Here is a 23,837-nt window from a genome sequence, read left to right on the forward strand (position 1 = left end):
GAACTTGGCAGAAATCTCATTGGGCCTCCAGATTCTATGCCAGAAGCCACTTAGTTGTTGCCCTGGTGCTTTGGGCCTTCTGGAATGCTATAGGTTTGTGGTCCAAGTATGCACAGTTCATTTCCTCCTTCTGTCTCGGCAAGGTCCCTTGACTACACAGACTTTGGCCAGAGCCCTTTTCCCACATCTACTAGAGCCATGGGAGTGAAGGACTGATGCCTGTGATTCTGAGTTGGTGGAGAGGTATCTATGCGGATTGGGTCTTGCTTGGTAGATAACCTAGCCAGACTCCTTATCGATGATCTGAGACTAGGGGCCTCTGGCACCCAGGACACCCATGTATTTCTCATCACAGCACCCCCTGCCATCCCATCCCATCCCACCACCAACTGTGAGGTCCTGCCAGAGATTGGGCTTCCTCTGGGAAGACTGGGTCTGGGCACCTATTTCTCAGGCCTAAATCCACCATCTTCCCAGACACTCCCAATGCTCTGTGCATCCCAGTTCACCCTCTGCCTGACCATCCAGCAGGACCTGCGTTTCTGCCCCCAAATCCTGAAGCCACATGGTGCATCCTACAGGCTCCAACTACACCCTGTTTTTCTTCTTGGGAAATCCTGTGCTCCATCTACATGGACTGGGTTCTGGCTCTGGCCTGTGGGAGTCTTCCATTCTATGTTTAAAATTTTTTTAATAATGTAAATAATTTTAAGATGACTTTGATTTTTGCATCATAGCAACATCCAACCTTTTGCACCACCAAAACTAAAACTAAAATAAAAACAAACAAAATATTATTCTTGTAGTTCTATTTTTTCTCCCTGATGGATCTTTAATATTGATTACCTGTATAGAAGCACTAATCTAGGAAATAATGTGATAAATCTAATGGTACACCAGAGCATAATTTTAGAAGAACTGTCAGAAAACTTTCACATCCCCACTTGTTCTTGACTGTGGATTTACAAATACGTACATGGCCTATGAAGAATTTTTTCTCTGCAAGCCTCAGTAATCATAAGCAATGATATAGTCTAAAGTTGTTTTTGTCCTTCTTTTGTCAAAGAAAATAATTTCACTTGTCAGTTACTCCATGTATCTTGAAATATATATTTTCTCCCTTGTAGTTATAATCCTTGAAAGATTTTTTTGTGTTTAATTAGATGAATGTTCTTCTTTAAAGTTACTTATGAATAACTTTAATTATTCAGCAAAATATCATAGCTCAGAACTGGAACCATACACGCAAAATATTCAATATCTTCATTCTATGATAAATAACTGAAAACTATTATCCATAAGTATGATACCCAATGCTAGGTAGCATATTGCCTACTTATGAATTTATTTACTTAAAGGTCATTCAGGGAAAACAAGGAAACTTTGCTGAAAATATAATGGTAGCCTTATATACCTGCTGCATGTAGACTCCTGCTCTGCTGGAATGGTGCAGACTCTAAAATCAAGTACAATTCCAAAGCTGTATAAGAAAAAGAGAGAGAGAGAGATAGAGAGAGAGAGAGAAAGAGTGACAGAGAGAAAGACAGGTTTGCTCATTTGAAAACAAGTCAATGACTTATAACTGAAGGTAGAGTGCAAAGTCAGTCTTTGACCCCTTTAACACATTGGATAGTGATCATACAAACACCACAGTTCTTAGGAGGGAAGCTTCAATCTGCTAAGAGGGTTTTTTTACCCTTTTTCCCCCTAATATAGAGATTTTATTTAAATTTTTGAGTTTTTATAGTATATTGCATGTTTGTTACAATGCAAATGCACAGTGTGGATTTTTGACCTCATCATGTTACTGACATCCTCAAAAGTTCTGAAAGGAGTATTTGATGAATTCGTCTGAACTGAGAGCCCAGAGTCTCTCGCCAAGGCCATGCTGTATGTTCACTGAAGGAACAGTACCTCAAAAGAGCCACTCAGAGAAACAGGTATGGTCTCCTCACATGTTACTGATCTTGCTACCCCTGAAAATGGGCAGAGTGAAGTGCAATGAAGGCCAAATTAATTAGAAAGTCACAACTGGCAGTACATTTTAATGATTGAGAAATTGCTCAGAAAAATTTTATATACCAGAGGCAAGGCATACTTTGTTGATTTTTCAATGATCTCAGAAATTTTCCAGACACAAAATCTCCATTATTCAACTCCATTTAAAGAAACAAACAAACAAACAAACAAACAAGCAAGCAAGCAAGCAAATGGTTCATGAGCTTTTCCTCCTTATTTCCTTATGAACACATGTGTCTATGTTAATGTGATATAAGATGTCTTGACTTTTGGGGTGCTTGGGTGGCTCTCATGGTTAAGCATCTGCCTTCAGCTCAGGCCATGATCCTAGGGTCCTGGGATCAAGCCCTGCATTGGGCTCCTTGCTTGGCAGGAGCCCTGCTTTCCCTCTCCCACTCCCCCTGCTTGTGTTCCTGCTCTTGCTGTCACTCTCTCATCAAATAAATTAAAAAAAAATAAAAAAAATCTTAAGAAAAAAGATCTACTGACTTTCATAATATCTAAAAACTGGCTTTTGTTGTTATCAACGTTTTCTAGTGTTGAGAGATGTGTTCAATGTAAAACATTGGTCTACCATACCACCCTGAATGCTCCAGATCTCATCTGATCTTGGAGGCTGAGCATGGTTGGGCCTGGTTAATACTTGGATGGGAGATGTATAACACTGTATACATTTAAGGTGTATCAAATGATGATTTGATAAAGGAATACCTTATGAAATGATTACCATAATAAAAATAGTTTTTTTTTCACTTTTTTCTTTTTTCTTTCTTTTTTTCTTTCTTTTCAGAATAACAGTGTTCATTGTTTTTGCACCACACCCAGTGCTCCATGCAACAGGTGCCCTCACTAATACCACCACCTTGTTCCCCCAACCTCCCACCTCCCGCCCCTTCTAAACCCTCAGGTTGTTTTTCAGAGTCCATAGTCTCTCATGGTTCACCTCCCCCTCCAATTTCTCTCACATTCATTCTCCTCTCCATCTCCCCATGTTCTCCATGTCATTTGTTATGCTCCACAAATAAGTGAAACCATATGATACTTGACTCTCTGCTTGACTTATTTCACTCAGCATAATCTCTTCCCATCCCGTCCATTTTGCTACAAAAGTTGGGTATTCATCCTTACTGATAGAGGCATAATACTCCATAGTGTATATGGACCACATCTTCCTTATCCATTCATCCGTTGAAGGGCATCTTGGTTCTTTCCACAGTTTGGTGACCGTGACCATTGCTGCTATAAACATTGGGGTGCAGATGACCCTTCTTTTTACTACATCTGTATCTTTGGGATAAATACCCAGTAGTGCAACTGCAGGGTCATAGGGAAGCTCTATTTTTAATTTCTTGAGGAATCTCCACACTGTTCTCCAGAGTGTTTGCACCAACTTTCATTCCTAACAACAGTGTAAGAGGGTTCCCCTTTCTCCACATCCTCTCCAACACACGTTTTTTCCTGTCTTGCTAATTTTGGCCATCCTAACTGGTGTCAGGTGGTATCTCAATGTGGTTTTAATTTGAATCTCCCTGTTGGGTAGTGGTGATGAACATTTTTTCATGTGTCTGATAGTCATTTGTATGTCTTCATTGGAGAAGTGTCTGTTCATATCTTCTGCCCATTTTTTGATATGATTATCTGTTTTTTGTGTGTTGAGTTTGAGGAGTTCTTTATAGATCCTGGATATCAACCTTTTGTCTGTACTGTCATTTGCAAATATCTTCTCCCATTCCGTGGGTTGCCTTTTTGTTTTGTTGACTGTTTCCTTTGCTGTGCAGAAGGTTTTGATCTTGATGAAGTCCCAAAAGTTCATTTTCGCTTTTGTTTCCTTTGCCTTTGGAGACATATCTTGAAAGAAGTTGCTGTGGCTGATATCGAAGCGGTTGCTGCCTGTGTTCTCAAGGATTTTGATGGATTCCTTTCTCACATTGAGGTCCTTCATCCATTTGAGTCTATTTTCATGTGTGGTGTAAGGAAGTGGTCCAATTTCATTTTTCTGCATGTGGCTGTCCAATTTTCCCAGCACCATTTATTGAAGAGGCTGTCTTTTTTCCATTGGACATTCTTTCCTGCTTTGTCGAAGATTAGTTGACCATAGAGTTGAGGGTCTATTTCTGGGCTCTCTATTCTGTTCCACTGATCTATGTGTCTGTTTTTGTGCCAGTACCATGCTGTCTTGGTGATCACAGCTTTGTAGTAAACCTTGAAATCAGGTAACGTGATGCCGCCAGTTTTGTTTTTGTTTTTCAACATTTCCTTAGCAACTCAGGGTCTCTTCTGATACCATACAAATTTTAGGATTATTTGCTCCAGCTCTTTGAAAAATACCGGTGGAATTTTGATTGGAATGGCATTAAAAGTATAGATCATTCTAGGCAGTATAGACATTTTAACAATGTTTATTCTTCTGATCCGAGAGCATGGAATGGTCTTCCATCTTTTTGTGTCTTCTTCAATTTCTTTCATGAGTGTTCTGTAATTCCTTGAGTACAGATCCTTTACCTCTTTGGTTAGGTTGATTCCCAGGTATCTTATGGTTCTTGGTGCTATAGCAAATGGAATCAATTCTCTAATTTCCCTTTCTGTATTTTCATTGTTAGTGTATAAGAAAGCCACTGATTTCTGTACATTGACTTTCTATCCTGTCATGTTACTGAATTGCTGCATGAGTTCTAGGAGTTTGGGGGTGGAGTCTTTTGGGTTTTCCATATAAAGAATCATATCGTCTGTGAAGAGAGCGAGTTTGACTTCTTAACACGCCTCTCTCAGTAATAGACAGATCATCGAAGCAGAAAATCAATAAAGAAACAAGAGAATTGAATGAAACATTGGACCAGATGGGCCTCATAGATATATGCAGAGCATTCCACCCTAAAACAATAGAATACTCATTCTTCTCAAGTGCACATGGAACCTTCTCCAGAATAGACCACATACTGGGTCACAAATCAGGACTCAGCTGATACCAAAAGACTGACATTATTCCCTGCATATTCTCAGATCACAATGATTTGAAACTGGAGCTCAATCACAAGGAAAAGTTTGGAAGGAACTCAAACACCTGGAAGCTAAAGACCACCTTGCTTAAGAATGCTTGGAACAACCAGGAGATCAAAGAAGGACTTAAACAATTCATGGAAACCAATGAGAATGAAGACACTTTGGTCCAAAACCTATGGGATACAGCAAAAGCAGTTCTAAGGGGGAAATACATAGCCATCCCAGCCTCTCTCAAAAAAAATGAAAAATCCAGAATACCCCAGCTGTCTCTACAACTTAAAGAACTGGAGAATCAACAACAAATCAAACAAACTCCACACATAAGAAGGGAAATAATCAAGATTAGAGCAGAGATCAATGAGGTAGAAACCAGAGGTACAGTAGAACGTATCAATGAAACTAGAGGCTGGTTTTTTGAAAGAATCAATAAGATCGATAAACCATTGGCCACACTAGTCCAAAAGAAAAGAGAGAAAGCTCAAATTAGTAAAATTATGAATGAAAAGGGAGAGATCACAACTAACACCAAGGAAATAGAAACAATCATCAGAAATTATTACCAACAGTTATATGCCAAAAAGCTAAGCAACCTAGATGAAATGGATGCATTCCTTGAAAACTATATACTCCCAAAATTGAACCAGGAAGAAACTGACAACCTGAATAGACTGATATCTAGTAACAAGATTGAAGTAGTGATCAAAAACCTCCCAAAAAACGAGGAATTCCAGATTCCCTGGGGAATTCTACCAAACTTTCAAAGAAGAAATAACACCAATTCTCCTGAAGCTGTTCCAAAAAATTGAAGCAGAAGGAAAACTTCCAGACTCTTTTTATGAAGCCAGCATTACCCTGATCCCCAAACCAGGCAAAGACCCTACCAAAAAGGAGAATTTCAGACCAATATCACTGATGAATATGGATGCAAAGATTCTCAACAAGATCCTAGCAAACAGGATCCAGCAGCACATTAAAAAGATTATCCACCATGACCAGGTGGGATTCATCCCTGGGTTACAAAGATGGTTCAACATTTGCAAATATATCAATGTGTTAGAACAAATCACTAAGAGAAGAGAGAAGAACCGCATGGTCCTCTCAATTGATGCAAAAAAGCATTTGACAAAATCCAGCATCTGTTCCTGATTAAAATGCTGCAAAGTATAGGGATAGAGGGAACCTTCCTGAACTTCATAAAATCATTTATGAAAGACCCACAGCAAATATCATCCTCAATGGGAAAAAGCTTGAAGCCTTCCCGTTGAGATCAGGAACATGACAAGGATGCCCGCTCTCACCACTCTTGTTCAATATAGTATTAGAAGTCCTAGCAACAGCAAGCAGACAACAAAGACAAATAAAAGGTATCATAATAAAAATAGTTAAAAAATTCATCACCTCAGGTGCCTGGGTGGCTCAGTGGGTTAAAGCCTCTGCCTTTGGCTCAGGTCATGATCTCAGGGTCCTGAGATTGAGTCCCGCATTGGGCTCTCTGTTCAGCAGGAAGCCTGCTTCTCCATCTCTCTCTGCCTGCCTCTCTGCCTACTTGTGATTTCCGTCTGTCAAATAAATAAATAAAATCTTTAAAAAAATTCATCACCACATACTGGAGAGTCCTCAAGAAATTAAAAATAGAGCTTCCCTATGACCCTGCAATTGCACTACTGGGTATTTTCCCCAAAGATACAGATGTAGTGAAAAGAAGAGCCATCTGTACCCCAATGTTTATAGCAGCAATGGCCACGGTCGCCAAACTGTGGAAAGAACCAAGATGCCCTTCAATGGATGAATGGATAAGGAAGATATGGTCCATATACATGATGGAGTATTATGCCTCCATCAGAAAGGATGAATATCCGTTTTGGGGTGGAGTCTTTTGGGTTTTCCACATATAGTATCATATCATCTGCGAAGAGTGATAGTTTGACTTCTTCTTTACCAATTTGGATGCCTTTAATTTCTTTTTGTTGTCTGATTGCTGAGGCTAGGACTTCTAGTACTATGTTGAATAGCAGCGGTGATAATGGACATCCCTGCCGTGTTCCTGACCTTAGCGGAAAAGCTTTCAGTTTTTCTCCATTGAGAATGATATTTGCGGTGGGTTTTTCATAGATGGCTTTGATAATATTGAGACTCCACCCCAAAACTGCTAGAACTTGTACAGGAATTCAGTAAAGTGTCAGGATATAAAATCAATGCACAGAAATCAGTTGCGTTTCTGTACACCAACAAAAAGACAGAAGAAAGAGAAATTAAGGAGTCAATCCCATTTACAATTGCACCCAAAACTATAAGATACCTAGGAATAAACCTAACCAAAGAGGCTAAGAATCTATACACAGAAAATTATAAAGTACTCATGAAAGAAATTGAGGAAGACACAAAGAAATGGAAAAATGTTCCATGCTCCTGGATTGGAAGAATAAATATTGTGAAAATGTCCATGCTACCTAAAGCAATCTACACATTTAATGCAATCCCTATCAAAATACCACCCATTTTTTTTAAAGAAATGGAACAAATAATCCTAAAATTTATATGGAACCAGAAAAGACCTCGAATAGCCAAAGAAATATTGAAAAAGAAAGCCAAAGTTGGTGGCATCACAATTCCGGACTTCAAGCTCTATTAGAAAGCTGTCATCATCAAGACAACATGGTACTGGCACAAAAACAGACACATAGATCAGTGGAACAGAATAGAGAGCCCAGAAATCGACCCTCAACTCTATGGTCAACTAATCTTTGACAAAGCAGGAAAGAATGTCCAATGGAAAAAAGACAGCCTCTTCAATAAATGGTGCTGGGAAAATTGGACAGCCACATGCAGAAAAATGAAATTGGACCACTTCCTTACACCACACACGAAAATAGACTCCAAATGGATGAAGGACCTCAATGTGAGAAAGGAATCCACCAAAATCCTTGAGGAGAATGCAGGCAACAACCTCTTCGACCTCAGCCATAGCAACATCTTCCTAGGAACAATGGCAAAGTCAAGGGAAGCAAGGGCAAAAATGAACTATTGGGATTTCATCAAGATCAAAAGCTTTTGCACAGCAAAGGAAACAGTTAACAAAACCAAAAGACAACTGACAGAATGGGAGAAGATATTTGCAAACGACATATCAGATAAAGGGTTAGTATCCAAAATCTATAAGGAACTTAGCAAACTCAACACCCAAAGAACAAACAATCCAATCAAGAAATCGGCAGAGGACATGAACAGATATTTCTGCAAAGAAGACATCCAGATGGCCAACAGACACATGAAAAAGTGCTCCACGTCACTCGGCATCAGGGAAATACAAATCAAAACCACAATGAGATATCACCTCACACCAGTCAGAATGGCTAAAATTAACAAGTCAGGAAATGACAGATGCTGGCGAGGATGCGGAGAAAGGGGAACCCTCCTCCACTGTTGGTGGGAATGCAAGCTGGTGCAACCACTCTGGAAAACAGTATGGAGGTTCCTCAAAATGTTGAAAATAGAACTACCCTATGACCCAGCAATTGCACTACTGGGTATTTACCCTAAAGATACAAACATAGTGATCCGAAGGGGCACGTGTTCCCGAATGTTTATAGCAGCAATATCTACAATAGCCAAACTATGGAAAGAACCTAGATGTCCATCAACAGATGAATGGATAAAGAAGATGTGGTATATATACACAAGGAATACTATGCAGCCATCAAAAGAAATGAAATCTTGCCATTTGCGACGACGTGGATGGAACTAGAGTGTATCATGCTTAGTGAAATAAGTCAATCGGAGAAAGACAACTATCATATGATCTCCCTGATATGAAGACATGGAGAAGCAACATGGGGGGGTAGGGGGATAGGAGAAGAATAAATGAAACAAGATGGGATTGGGAGGGAGACAAACCATAAATGACTCTTAATCCCACAAACAAACTGGGCGTTGCTGGGGGGAGGTGGGATTGGGAGGGGGGGGCTATGGACATTGGGGAGGGGAGGCGAACCATAAGAGACTATGGACTCTGAAAAACAACCTGAGGGTTTTGAAGGGTCAGGGGTGGGAGGTTGGGGGAACAGGTGGTGGGTAATAGGGAGGGCACGTTTTGCATGGAGCACTGGGTGTTGTGCAAAAACAATGAATACTGTTACGCTGAAAAAAATAAATAAAATGGGAAAAAAATTTAAAAAAAAAGAAAGGATGAATATCCAACTTTTGTATCAGCATGGATGGGACAGGAAGAGATTATGCTAAGTTTAATAAGTCAATCAGAGAGAGTCAAGTATCATATGGTTTCACTTATTTGTGGAGCATAACAAATAACATGGAGGACATTGGGAGATGGAGAGGAGAAGGGAGTTGAGGGAAATTGGAAGGGGAGGTGAACCATGAGAGACTATGGACTCTGAAAAACAACCTGAGGGTTTTGAAGGGGCGAGGGGTGGGAGGTTGGGGGAACCAGGTGGAGCACTGGGTGTTGTGCAAAAACAATAAATACTGTTTTGCTGAAAAAAAAATTAAAAAAAATTCATCACCTCACGTAGTTACTTTATTATTATTATTTCGTGGTAAGGACATTTAAGATCTATTGTTTAGCAACTTCCAGGTATATAGTACAGTACCATTAATTATAGGCAGATACTATATTGTATAGGTCCTCAGAACTTACTCATAACTAGAGGTTTGGACCCTTTGGCCACCCTCAGCCAGTTCTCCCACCTCTCAGCTCCTGACAATCATTCTACTGTTTCTATGAGTTTGGTGAAGTGAAATAATTCAGACAGAGAAAGACAAATACTGTATGATTTCACTTATATGTGAAATTTTAAAAACCAAACTTATAGAAATAGAGTGGAATGATAAATAAATATCAAATCATCCTGAACACCCAAGAAATCAATCTAAGGACTGAGAGAACCAACTGCACAATCTGAGGGAGAAAGGAGGCCACATTGTGGAAGGTAGGAGATGCAGAGATGGGATTATGGGGGCGAGAAGAATCGCTGGTGCTGCTGAGGGGGAAGGAGCCCTGATCAGGTAGAGAGGAGGGAGTGGAGTTGGGGGGAGAGAGAGAGAGAGAGAGAGAGAGAGAGAACAGGACATAGAGCATTGTACATGAAAAACACTTCCCCAACACAGTGATGGGGAAAACAAAAGAATCTGATTATTGCACATTTTTACAAGCAGTGGAACTCAAAGACTTAAGTTTTAGAAGTCTGCACCATCACTAGGTGGGTGCTGTAATGCTCCTGTGGAGAAGGAAGGCAGAGGCCTGGGAGCAGACAATGTGGTCTGAGGATGCCTTGGGTCACACTGGGACAGGCAGTTTCCCTTCTTGGAGTGCATTTGGGAAAGGTAGCACCACCTCTCAGGAGACAAATTAGCCCATGGGCACCATTGAGGTGCCCAGTTCATTAGCATATGAGGAGAGACTCTGAAGGCAGCTAACCTGGACACCGGTTTTTGCTGCACTTTATCACAAACTCCGAGTCCCTGTGTCTTTGTGTGACTGCCCTTCTGGGACAAACCAGCAACAGTCACAGCAGGGTAAGATGCTCTCTCAGATGATCAGGGGAGATTGTTCACTCTTCTGTTAGGGCTTCTTGAGCAGTGGTGATGTGAATTTCCCTTTTCAGGGACAAGAGAGAGAGAGAGAGCCAGCTGATGCTATTCCACACCCTCCAACCCCCTTCAGCATGGACAGACCTCATTGAGGAACTCAGCACCCTCTGGGCAGGCTAGAGTTGCTTACACTAAGCCCCGCCCCTCAGGTGCTTCTAAACCAGGGCAGGTGTGCCGGAGAGTCAGAGTAGCAGTGGGTCCTCCCCCAGAAGACCAGCACAAATCCCCCACATCCACAAAGTCTACTGACCATAGAGTGCTGCAAAGCTTCAGCTCTACGGAAAATAAGATCTAACTTCTTTTAACAAGCAGACCAAAACATGCCTAATTAAAACTTGCCATATAGTGGACAAGGTCCAAACTCCCCACTGCAGGCAAGGAGAAACCCTGTAGGGGACTGACCTGAGAACAGCTAAAACACAGCAGAGTACACACAGCACACACCAGAAAAACTTCCTGAAATGCAATAGCAGGCTTTCCTAACATAGACAAGAAGACCTAGGCAAAATATTAACATGGAGAAATTTATCCCAAAAGAAAGTACAAGAAAAGGTCATGGGATCAAATCAAAACATGTTTAAATAATATGCCTGATTTTAAACCAAAGACTATAACAAGAGATGAAGAAGGGCACTATATCATAATTAAGGGGTCTATCCAACAAGAAGATTTAACAATTGTAAATATTTATGCCCCCAACTTGGGAGCACCCAAATATATGAAACAATTCATAGCAAACACAAAGAAACTCATTGATAACAATATAATAATAGCAGAGGACTTTAACACCTGATCTACATCAATGGAAGGACAGATCACTAGACCAGATGGACTTAAGAGATACATTCAGAACATTTCATCCTAAAGCAGCAGAATGTGTATTCTTTTGGAGTGCACATGGAACATTTCCCAGAATTCCCCAGTGCACATCCTGGGTCACAATTAAGGCTTTAACAAATACAAAAAGATTGGGATCATACTATGCATATTTTCAGGCCGTATTACTATGGAACTTGAGGTCAAACACACACACACAAATATGGAAAGACCACTAAAAACATGGAAGTTAAAGAACATCTTATTAAAGAATGAATGGTTTAGCCAGGAAATTAAAGAAGAAATAGAAAAATACATGGAAACAAATGAAAATGAAAACACAACAGTCCATTGGGATGCAGCGAAGGCAGTCTTACAAGGGAAATATAAAGCAATGTAGGCTTGTCTCAAGAAGCAAAAAAGTCTCAAATACACAACCTAACCTTATGTCTAAAGGAGCTAGAAAAGGAAAAGCAAATAAAGCCTAAAGCCAGCAGAAAAGAAGTAATAAAGATTAGAACAGAAATAAATGATATAGAAACAAACAAAAAGCAGTAGAACAGATCAAAGAAACTAGGACATTGTTCTTTGAAAGAATTGATAAAATTGATAAACCTTTAGCCAGACTTATCAGAAAGAGAAGAGAAAAGACCCAAATAAATAAATTATGAATGAGAGGGGAGAGATTACAACCAACACCACAGAAAACATAAATAACTATGAGAATATTATGAACACTTACATGCCAAAAAATTGGGCAATCTGGAAGAAATGTATAAATTCCTAGAAATATGTAAACTAAAGGAAGAAATAGGAAATTTAAACAGACCCATAACCAGAAAAGAAATTGAATCAGTAATCAAGTAGTTCCCAACAAATAAAAGTCCAGGGCCAGATGGCTTCACAGGGGGATTCTACCAAACATTTAAAGAAAAGTTTCTTCCCAAATTGTCCCCCCACAAAAGAAATAGAAATGGAAGAAAAACTCCCAAATTCATTCTAGTAGGCCAGCATTACCTCAATTCCAAACCAGAAAAAGATCCCATTAAAAAGGAGAATTCCAGGCCAACATCCCTGCTGAAGATGAATACAAAAATTCTCAGCAAGATACTAGCAAATAAAATCCAAGATTACATTGAGTACAAGAGTACCATGATCAAGGGATTAATTCCTGAGCTTCAAGGGTAGTTCAATATTTTCAAATCAATAAATGTGATACAATGCATTAATAAAGAAAAGATAAAAACTGTATGATCCTCTCAATAGATGCAGAAAAAGTATTTGACAAAGTACAGCATCCATTCATGATAAAAACCCTCAACAAAGTAGGGATGGAGGGAAATTACCTCTACACCATAAAGGCCATATATGAAAGACACACAGCTAACATCCTCAGTGCAGAACAACTGAGAGCTTATCCTCTACAGTCAGAAACAAGATAAGGATGCCCACTATCACTGTTTTTTAAAGATTGTATTTATTTATTTGAGAGAGAATGGGAGAGAGAGAGAGAGAGGGCCTGAGCAGAGGGAGAGGGAGAAGCAGACTTCCTGCTGAGCAGAGAACTAAGTCCCTCAGAGAAAGAGAAATACCACATGATATCACTCATATGTGGAATTTAAGATACAGAACAAATGAGCAAAGGGGGAAAAAAGAGAGCTAGATGCAAACCAAGAAACAGACCCTTAACTATAGAGAACAAACTGATGGCTACCAAAGAGGAGGTGGGTGGGGGATTGGGTGAAATAGCTGATGGGGATTAAGGAGTGTGCTTGTTGCGATGAGCACAGGGTGATAGAGGGAAGTGTTGAATCACTGTACTGTATACCTGAAACTAATATTACATTGTATGTTAACTAACTGGAATTTAAATAAAAGTTTTTTACAAAACCCAAAAAAAAACAAAAACAAAAAAAGAAAGGAATGAAATGATTAAAATATCATTGTAGAAAGACAAATCTGGAAACTTAAATAATATGAACATTCAGGAGAAGAAGAAAATTATGTAGTTTTTGTTTTGTCATATTCAAGTTGAGGTGAGGGGTTCCAAATCCGGACAATCACATTTCTTAAAAGGGTGAGCTTGATGATGATTTTAAGTACTGGATTAAAAATATTTTCCTGGGGGCGCCTGGGTGGCTCAGTGGGTTAAAGCCTCTGCCTTCGACTCGGGTCGTGGTCCCAGGGTCCTGGGATCGAGCCCCGCATGGGGTTCTCTGCTCAGCGGGGAGCCTCCTCCCCCCCCCCCGCCTGCCTCTGCCTACTTGTGATCTCTGTCTGTCAAATAAATAAATAAAATCTTTAAAAAAATATTTTCCTGTATAATAGATAATATTGTGCTATTACTTTCAGTAATTTTATAATTAGGATAAGAGCTCATTAAAAGCTGTCATCATTAGTTAATGCAGACTCTGTGTGTGTCTGCGTGTCTGTGTAGTTGAGAGGGAGGCAGAGAATGGGGGCTATGCCTGATTGTTTGATAGATGGGAGTGAGCACATGAGAGTAACATCTTTTTGTCTTTTGCACAGGTTTATTATCTCATCACTGGTATTGCCATCAGGATGACTTCTTGGTTTTATTCTATGCAATCTAAATTTTTTTTTTCATAATTTTCTCAATGGTCATCATGTCAATACGAAGTCTTAGATGGATGAAATACATTACTTTGGGGGAAACAATTAGTCTTTCTTTTTCTTCCTCTTTCATATGCATTTCAATGCCATGAAATCAGGATTAAACAGGGGTGGGGGCAAGAGTGGTGGGCATGATGTTGTTCGAAACGCTAATAGGACATCTAGCTAAGTCCCTGGGTTTTAAATTCTATAGAATGAAATTCATATTAAGGTTACATTTTGATATAGTGGTAAGTGAACACATGATGGTAAGCGTTCAGGCATATTGATGTTGGTATTATTAAGCAATTCCTATACAGAAGTGAAAATAAAGAGGTAGGAAAGATACTCAGGTTAATAAAATAGGCATGAATAACAATAGGGAGTCATGAAACTCCAAGATCTATTCAGGCAGTGGGAGTAGTATAAGTTGGGTACAAATTGAAGGAGATGAAGGGGTCAGACTTGAAGTTGGAAATACCTGTTATGGAGCCAGATTATAAGAAGTTTATAAGTGGCTTAGATTGTGAAAAGCTCGTCGAGTTGTCTGGATTCTCTGCTTTATGAATTAGGACCACAAAATTTGGCTTACACATATGAGTGTTTTCTTGATGATAATTTAGTCTATCCACAGACAAAATGACTAATGCAGAGAAGGTTATTTTACATATTAATTTTGTAGTTATGTATACATAAGAGTTGGAATATATTTGATAATTTCCCCTGATATCTTCTTAGATTTTTAAGAAGATCTTATTTATTTATTTGAGAGAGAAAGAGAGAGAGAGAGAGAGAGAGCAAGCAGGGAGAGCAGCAGAGGGAGAAGGACAAGAAGACTACATGCTGAGCATGGAGCCCAGTGTGGAGCTGGATCCTAAGATCCTGAGATCATGATCTGAGCTGAAATGAAGGGTCCAACGCTTAACCGACTGAGCCACCCAGGGACCCCTCTTCTTAGATTTTTAAAAGGTATTTGATGACTCCAGAAAGATGAAAAGTGAGGGGCGCCTGGGTGGCTCAGTGGGTTAAAGCCTCTGCCTTCAGCTCAGGTCATGATCCCAGAGTACTGGGATCGAGTCCCACATTGGACTCTATGCTTGGCAGGGAGCCTGCCTCTCCTCTCTCTGTGCCTGCCTCTCTGCCTACTTGTGATTTCTGTTTGTCAAATAAATAAATAAAATCTTAAAAAAAGGATGAAAAGTGAATTGAAATCTTTTCAGAGTAAAGCAATATTCAGAAGATTACCATATAATGTATCTTTATTTTAATGAGCCATTTTAGAGTCTTTGTGAAAAAGAGGCTGGATTTACAGTGATTTAACAAGTATAAACAGATCTTCTTAAACCTGTAGGTAGTCTTTCTCAAGCAATTTTGAATTATTTCTGCCCCAAAATTATGTCTGTGGAAACTTAGGAGGCTATAGGATATAGCCTCCATATGTCCAAAACATGAGAACCCACTAACATCAGAGGATCCCCAAATATATTTGAATGGATTTTAATAACATAGTAAAATAGGCTAAAGCCAACAGTCTAAAATGTAAGAAAAGGCTAAGTATAAAATACTGCAAACTGGGAAGGAATCATTGAAAATGTAGAAGAAGGTGTAGAAAAAATCCACAGAACAAGAACAGGGAAAAGCTTAGGAACAGTTCACATAAAGTCAAAACAGAACAAAGCAAAACAAAAGGTTTCTTTTGACTGCAAGATTAAGAGGCAATATGTGAAAAAGAGCTTTCAGTCTTACATGACTTAAAGAAGTGTAAGTCATAAGTAATTAGGGAGTGATAGTTCAAGGGGATAGATTATATACAGCCTGATGTCAAAAGTTGGCAATAGATTGTTTGGCAGAGATCCTGGCAAGATAGAAATCATTTAACTGCTCCTGAAGGGAGATCTTAATAATAATAAAAAAAGGACACTGAACCACGAGAGACTATGGACTCTGAAAAACAACCAGAGGGTTATGAAGGGGCGGCGGGAGGGGGTGGGGTGGCGTGGGAGGTTGAGGAACCAGGTGGTGGGTAATAGGGAGGGCACGTACTGCATGGAGCACTGGGTGTGATGCCAAAACAATGAACACTGTTATGCTGTAAATAAGCAAATAAAAATAAATTAATTTAAAAAAAAAGTTAAAGGGAAAGAAACAGATTCTTAATTGTGATTCTAAGGACAATAAAAAAGTGACTTTATATTATGTTGATCATTTATATTCTGAATTATATTAAATAAATGATTAAACTTTATATCCTAAAAAAAAAAAAAAAAAAGGACACTGAATCCAGAAATGAGAAGACTATGGGGCAATGGTGTATGTCTTTTAAAAATTTTAAAGGATGTCATCTAAGGATCAAATAGAGATGTTCAGTGCTGCTTCAGAAAGCAGAATTTTGGGTAGAGGCTCTGAAAGGTGGATAGAAGTTTCAAAGAAGCCAACAATCAGGCATGTAAATGTTACAGAGAAACAAAAGGTAGCCTAATACAAAGAAAAAAACTTTCTAACAAGGAGTCTTGTCCAAAATAACTTTGTAATTGTCCCAAGAGTATTCAGCAAGTTCTCCTCACATAGTCCTCATGGGATGGCCCTGGAGTTTGCCTTTGTTACAAAATTATAATTGACTTATTTTCAGTCCTCTCTCAGAGGGACGTCTTCCTCCAAAAACTTTATTCTAAAAACTTTATGCTGCAATTCTCTGAAATAGTTTCATGGGACTGGAAAAATCTTTGACGACCATGAATTCTGGCTGCTGCTATTTTTGTAGGACACCAGGGACTGGGGAATTTTGTTACTGGTCTTAAATTTCTGTTTTGTGGCCATCTTTATTCTAAGGCCTGCCAAACATGTCAACATGGAGGCAGAGATTTTCATGCAGGTTGATTTCTTAGCTTCATTGGCTCTTATTTCAAATTTCATAGGGAAATACCAATATTTTTAAAGAGAAAGATTGCTAGTCCATCATCCTCAGTCAGTGTTCAGGAAGATTGATACAACAGGTTTTTGAACAAAATTATATTAAAGAAAGAGCAAACTTTAATAACAGGTAATAGAAAGTTATGGACCTATGGGCAATGGCACTAACAAAGAACATAGTCATGCCATGCTTAAGGAGGTTGTTATTTTGTTGGGGATTAAACATTGTTTGGGATGTTTAATTTTGGCATTGTCATTGATAGTTTTATTTTTAAAATACATCTTCTTTTCCAGGTGAAAGGAAAAGAATTTGAATTTCTGTAGTGTCACATGAACAAGTTCACAAGATAGAAAAGAAATATAAGTTCAGGTAAGAATAATTAAAAAGCAATTGTATCTATTTTAGTCACTCAATAAGATAGCCATGGACATTTTATATATGGTTAAAAGACAGTTTTTGAGTATCAGAATGTGATATGCCATAAATTAAAAGTTATCAAGGTAAAAATAAATCTCAATAATTTATAGTCTATTGCTTGAAGAAAGACCGTAACTAAATCAGACTGGGAATATGATAACTGAGGTTTAAAGGATAGTCTTAGTGATGTATATTCTATTATTTGTTTATCTCTCTCTTCCATCGCTTAGAAAATTTCATAATCATAAAAATCTTCCATCATTGCTGTTTTGATTATTTTATACCTAGTATTGGCTATTTATCATTCATTTATGAATAGAGGGAAATCTTTCATCAGCCTTAGTCTATAATTTTGTATAAAAGTGAGGACATGGAGAAGCAACATGGGGGGGTAGGGGGATAGGAGAAGAATAAATGAAACAAGATGGGATTGGGAGGGAGACAAACCATAAATGACTCTTAATCTCACAAAACAAACTGGGGGTTGCTGGGGGGAGGTGGGATTGGGAGAGGGGGAGCGGGCTATGGACATTGGGGAGGGGAGGCGAACCATAAGAGACTATGGACTCTGGAAAACAACCTGAGGGTTTTGAAGGGTCAGGGGTGGGAGGTTGGGGGAACAGGTGGTGGGTGATGGGGAGGGCACGTTTTGCATGGAGCACTGGGTGTTGTGCAAAAAGAATGAATACTGTTACGCTGAAAAAAAAATAAATAAAAAGGGAAAAAAAAGTGATAAACAATATTACTTTACTGTTTTTTATTACTCTAGGTTAGATCCATCACCTTTTCCTTACAGGTACACTGACAACATTTTCTGAACCAAAAATTGTGACACACATAGTATGGTCAGAATATAATATGGAACATTTAATGTCAGGATTGCTCTCAAAAGCCTGCCTATACTAAGGTTCCTATGGTCATAGAACCTCATAGCTAAAAGTTTTATTATCTATAGTTAAGAAAAACATGTTCTTTAAAAGGCTAGCAGTGAATTTATTTGCTTAATACTGGACATTTAGTGATGCATTAAATAATTGTAGTTGCAATATTATAATAAATACCTCATATCCAGGATCATATCATGCCACAAAACTAGTGCTGCTTTCAGTTCTTTTTTTTTTCTTCATATTCAGTGCCAGGCACAATGCTTGGCCCAGAACAGGTATTCAAAAATATTGAATAAACATATTAATGGATAATCAGACAGATGAAAATGTATATCCTTGAAATATGGATAGTTGTTTTCATTGACATATTATAAAAAAAATGACACGATTTGGTATAAGAACTTAAGGGTTTTTCTTCTCCTCCTCCTTTGTAAATAAGACCAAAGGACAAGACCTACAAAGCTTGTGTCTCTTTGCAGAAAGAAGAGTTACAAGTGAAAAAAGGTTAGTGAGTCTTAAAAGTGCTTCCTATTTTCTTTAACTGTCCTCTTTTTCCCCATTCCAAACCAGCAAATGATGAGTGGTGCTTGAAACTGCTCTGTTCAGTTTTTTGCCTAAAAAAAGCTTTGTTCTATTTGTTCTAGAATAAAATATCAGCATCTTCATGTGTGTTAAAGTGCAAAACTAATTCATCCCCCCGTCTCCTAATAAAACCAAATTACTATACAATTATTTGAATGGATTTCCAAAAGTGATGGGACAGTAGGGTGAAGACTTAGAATAGTGCTATATTTCATTTGTCATTTGTTCCTCTTAATTTGAATCTATATGAATTAATTTCATGCCCTCTGACAGAGTTGTTGGGAGAGGCAACAAATGAAAGAAGCAAAGAAAGTCATGCAGGCTTTGGGATCTGAGGGATTTTTGTAGACAGTCAAAAACAAAAAAGTAAACCTCTTACATTTGAGGGAGGTTAGAGAGTCAAGGAGAAACTCTGAATACTCTCTAATTTTGACTGCTACTGTATCACTCATTTCAAGTTCAACAAAGACATTTTGTGGATCATTTGTTGGTTTTTCTCATCTGTACTTCTCCTTGAAAGCATAAATTACACTTGCTTTAAATGCTACCAAAGAAGAAAAGATGTGTGAGGTCATCCTTAATTGACACCAAGTGTGTTGTTTCATAGGAAAATACAAAAATATCTCACATTAACCAATGTTGCCTTGATTGTTTAGCAGTTAACCCCAAACCAAATAGGTTAATTTAAATATTTCTAGAAAATCAAATTTTATTTTTAAAACTACTGACCTTTGACCATCAGGTTAAGAGTTTAATAAAATGTAGGGCACCTGGGTGGCTCAGTGGGTTAAAGCCTCTGCCTTCGGCTTGGGTCATGATCCCAGAGTCCTGGGATTCAGCCCTGTATTGGGCTCTCTGCTCGGCAGGGAGCCTGCTTCCTCCTCTCTCTCTCTCTGCCTGCCTCTCTGCCTACTTGTGATCTCTGTCTGTCAAATAAATAAATAAAAAAAATCTTAAAAAAAAGAGTTTAATAAAACTTGCTCTTTAATCCAATACATTCTTTTTACATTTTGATTTATTCTTCACTTTGAAGTTTCTAATTTTTTCTCAAGTTTAGAAGTTGGAGATGACATGGATTTCTTGACAGATTTATACAGAGAAAAACAATATCAACAAACTTTACAGGATACAAATTATAAAGGCATTGATCACATTTTATTTTGCATTTAAATAAAATTAGACTTTTTCCAGAAGTTAAAGTCTGCTTTTATTTTTAAAGATCTCAAATAAGATAGTTAACTCCTTAATAACTTACTTGCTGTTGTAAGAGCTCTTTTTGGTAGAAAGTTCATATTATCTTGAAAAGAACTTGTATCTTTCTTTTGCTAGATTAATTATTTTTACTGGTTTGAAGCAAATAATTATTATAAAAATGAATATAAAATGATAAATGAAATTTAAGGAAGTGTCTTTTTCTTAGTATGAAGAGTTAAATGTTACTACTTTGAAATCACAAATGACATCTTGCAAACTATTTGTATGACAAGATAGAAAGACATAAGGATGTATCAGACTCTGTTGTGTTGAAATTCACAGTAAACTTGAATACAAAATATTTCACCTTGAGTTCAAATTCCAGTTTGAACCTTAACCAGCTGTGTTACCTTAACCAGTTTTGTTACCTTAGGCACGTCAAATATCTCTCATCTTGAATTTTCTCATGTGTGTAAACTTAATGGGACTTAACTTGAAAGTATTCTGTCAACTATAAGGTTTTTTCTTTTTTAATGTAAAGTATTATATGTGATGGTAGAGAAATAGTGGAAACTTCATCTGTTGACTTTCTATTATAATTTAAAGCAGAAATTTGCCATGGGTGACAAGGGCGGAGACAACCACTCAGAAGTGACTGACTTCATTCTTGTAGGCATCAGGGTCCGTCCAGAGCTCCACAGTCTCCTCTTCCTACTATTCCTGATTGTTTATGGGATGGTCCTTCTGGGGAACCTTAGCATGATTGGCATCATTGTGACTGATCCCCGGCTGAACACACCAATGTATTTCTTCCTAGGAAATCTCTCCATCATTGACCTCTTCTACTCCACTGTGATTGTACCCAAAGCCATGGTCAACATCCTGTCTCAGAAAAAGACCATATCTTTTGCAGGTTGTGTGGCTCAGCTATTTCTTTATGCACTCTTCATGGTCACAGAGGCTTTTGTCCTGGCAGCCATGGCCTATGACCGCTTCATTGCCATCTGCAACCCACTCCTCTACACTGTCCGCATGTCAAGAAGCCTCTGTATCCAGTTGGTGGCTGGTTCCTATCTCTGTGGCTGGGTCAGTTCCATCCTTCAAATCAGTGTAACCTTCTCAATGTCCTTCTGTGCTTCCCGAGTGATTGATCACTTCTACTGTGATTCCAACCCAATTGAGAAGATCTCCTGTTCCAATATCTTTATGAATAAGATGGTGTCATTTAGTCTGGCTGTGCTCATTATTTTGCCCACAATAGTTGTTATTGTGGTATCTTATATGTATATTGTGTCTGCAGTCTTAAAAATCCGCTCCAGTGAAGGGAGGAAGAAAGCCTTCTCCACTTGCAGCTCCCACCTGGGGGTTGTAAGTTTGCTTTATGGGACCGTCTCCTTTGTCTATCTCACACCTCCAAGTAACCCAGAACTTCGTAAAGTGGCTTCAGTATGTTACATTTTGTTCACACCTATGCTGAACCCTTTAATCTACTCTCTAAGAAATAAGGATGTTAAAGATGCCATGAAAAAAGTCCTATGGAAGAAAAAAGTTGTACTTTAAATTTGCTTCCACCTGTTCTACTGTTTCTTGTACCATCCGATTCTGTCTCCTTGATCTTCTAGGCTGAGGCCTTTTAAAGCTCAGGTTTATTTAAAAAATAAAAAAACCACCCCCTCAAAGAAAAATGTACCTCAACTGTTTTATTCCACAGCATTAATAACATCCTGTAAAGAAAGCTCCAAATAACATATTCACTTTTTCTCAAGGCAATGTTAAATCTGAAAATTCTGGACACCATGGAAATCTGCGGCATTTCTATAAAGGGTTATGTATCTCTCACTCTGTAGGCAATAATATGTTATGCAAATGGGGAAGTATAGAATTTTATAGTTTCCCTGTGTAAGTAAAATAGAAATGCAGAAAATACCTGATATAATGATTAACTTAGAAACTGTGTGATCCAATGCTTTATATGCAAATGGTAGTTAGTAATGCTAGTGGTGTACTTTGTTTTCCACGTCAGACAAAAGATAAGAGAGCATGTGGATATAATGAGGAGGAAATGGAAAGGTAGACTAGCCAGTAATCTTTGTTGAATTAAAGTGGCCAAAGAAGAAATATGTGAAAATTGCATTATTTTATAAATTAAGACATTTTATTTGATTTTCTTTGAATGACACAGTCATCTCTACTTTGCTATCATACAATGAAAACATTTTAGGTTGTTTACGATATCTTAAAACTCATGCTCTCTATGTTTTGGATGATACTAATTATTTGTAGTGAATATGCAGTTAGTGAAACATCATATTGAAATGAAGTTAGCTTGAGAATCTCAGTTAAAGATATCATAAGGCCTTACAATAACTTTAACGAGTAGCTGGGTTACGTGTGTGTGCATGCATGTGTTATGCTTGTGTATGTATGAGTGTGTTTATTAGCTTGGTTAAGGAGTAATAAAGTTGTTATTAGTGCTAAGCATCAAATGTCAATTGAGAGAAGAGTGGTTAATGCAGCAGCAACCCACAGATTTGACAGGTATCAAGGGAAGCCAAGTTCTAGAGAAAATCGTAACAGGACATTATTTTTACAAGTGCTCTAAGTAATACTTCAGCAAAAAATTTAATGCTTAAGTCCAAACAAAATCAAATGTGGAGAAAAGCTAAACCTAAGAAATATGATACAGTGACCAGTTTTGTCCATGCACTTGGCATTGTGAAAGCCTAAAACATGGGTATCTGATTAGGCCTTTTTTTTTTTTTCCAGTTTTTAGATAGCAAAGCTTTCTTTGATGAATGCACAAGCATTCATTTTGTGGGCTAACATTTATTAGGGTTAGAGATTTGATTAATAATTATAAAAGAAAGAGATCAGCAAAATTATTTTAAAATATCAAGGTTATATTTATCCCCTCCTCCCTAAACCTGTGGATCTACCATTATTTTTGGTACTCAGAGGCAACCATTTAATTGATATTTCAGAAAAACATTATTTGAGAACAAAATAGGAATCCAAATCAGCTTGGGAAAGTGATCATTGTCCTCGATTATTATTAGTCTGGAAAATACCCTTTTTAGGTTTAGGTTTTATATATTTCCATTGGTTGCCCATTACTGTTAAAGTGTTACTCTGTTGTAGATCTAACAAGTGCAGGTTACTAAGAACTGTTGGGAAAATGCAATAGAATACTGGATAAAAATACAGTCTAGATTCTTCGCTTTAGTTTTTGTCTGGTTAATTCATATTTCCTGTTTTGTAGCCTTAACAGAAAACAGTATTCCAGTGTATAACCTCACAAGTGGCATTGCTGAAACCACTTTAAATGTTTGAAGGAATCTGGAAAAGTTGAAAACCAAGGCAGAATACTTCCAAAGGTGCTCAATAAGGTCTCTATAATTTTCTTTCAATTGCCATAAACACTTTGGTAACTTTTTTCTCTGGGTCTCCTATGAAAAGTAGTGCCTAATTTATCTCTCTCTTGTTACTTGTGCCGTCAAGATGCCATTGGAACATCCCAATGTCTTACCAACCTTCTGTTGGCTTTCATTGACAAAGTCTTTTTTTTTTTAATGATGCATGGATTGCTTATGAAACACTGCTACATCCAAGAGACTTTGAAGATTACATTCTGCAACATAGACATCACAAGTTGTTATTTAGGGGTGACTTTAAAATTGTACACAAAAGTCCCCATGAAGAAATCTTTTAATAGTGATACCATCTCAAGAAGCTGAAGATTGAACTCGCTTTCTCAAACACTATTAACTTATTTGTTTGTTTTGTACTGCAGG

General features: G+C 38.1%; 1 protein-coding gene across 1 annotated transcript; it reads left to right on the forward strand.

Moving 5' to 3' along the window:
• Positions 1-20,664: 20,664 nt before the first annotated feature.
• Positions 20,665-21,606, forward strand: LOC123947482 (olfactory receptor 9K2-like). The gene has a single exon (XM_046013736.1). The coding sequence runs from the start codon at positions 20,665-20,667 to the stop codon at positions 21,604-21,606; it is 942 nt and encodes a 313-aa protein (XP_045869692.1).
• Positions 21,607-23,837: the final 2,231 nt, after the last annotated feature.

This window comes from Meles meles, chromosome 7 (genome assembly GCF_922984935.1).
Source record: "Meles meles chromosome 7, mMelMel3.1 paternal haplotype, whole genome shotgun sequence".
Lineage (NCBI taxonomy): Eukaryota > Metazoa > Chordata > Mammalia > Carnivora > Mustelidae > Meles > Meles meles.

What these genes read in the sequence shown, in the direction of transcription:
- LOC123947482 (XM_046013736.1), top strand. Translation starts at nt 20,665, where the DNA reads ATGGGTGACAAGGGCGGAGACAACCACTCAGAAGTGACTGACTTCATT.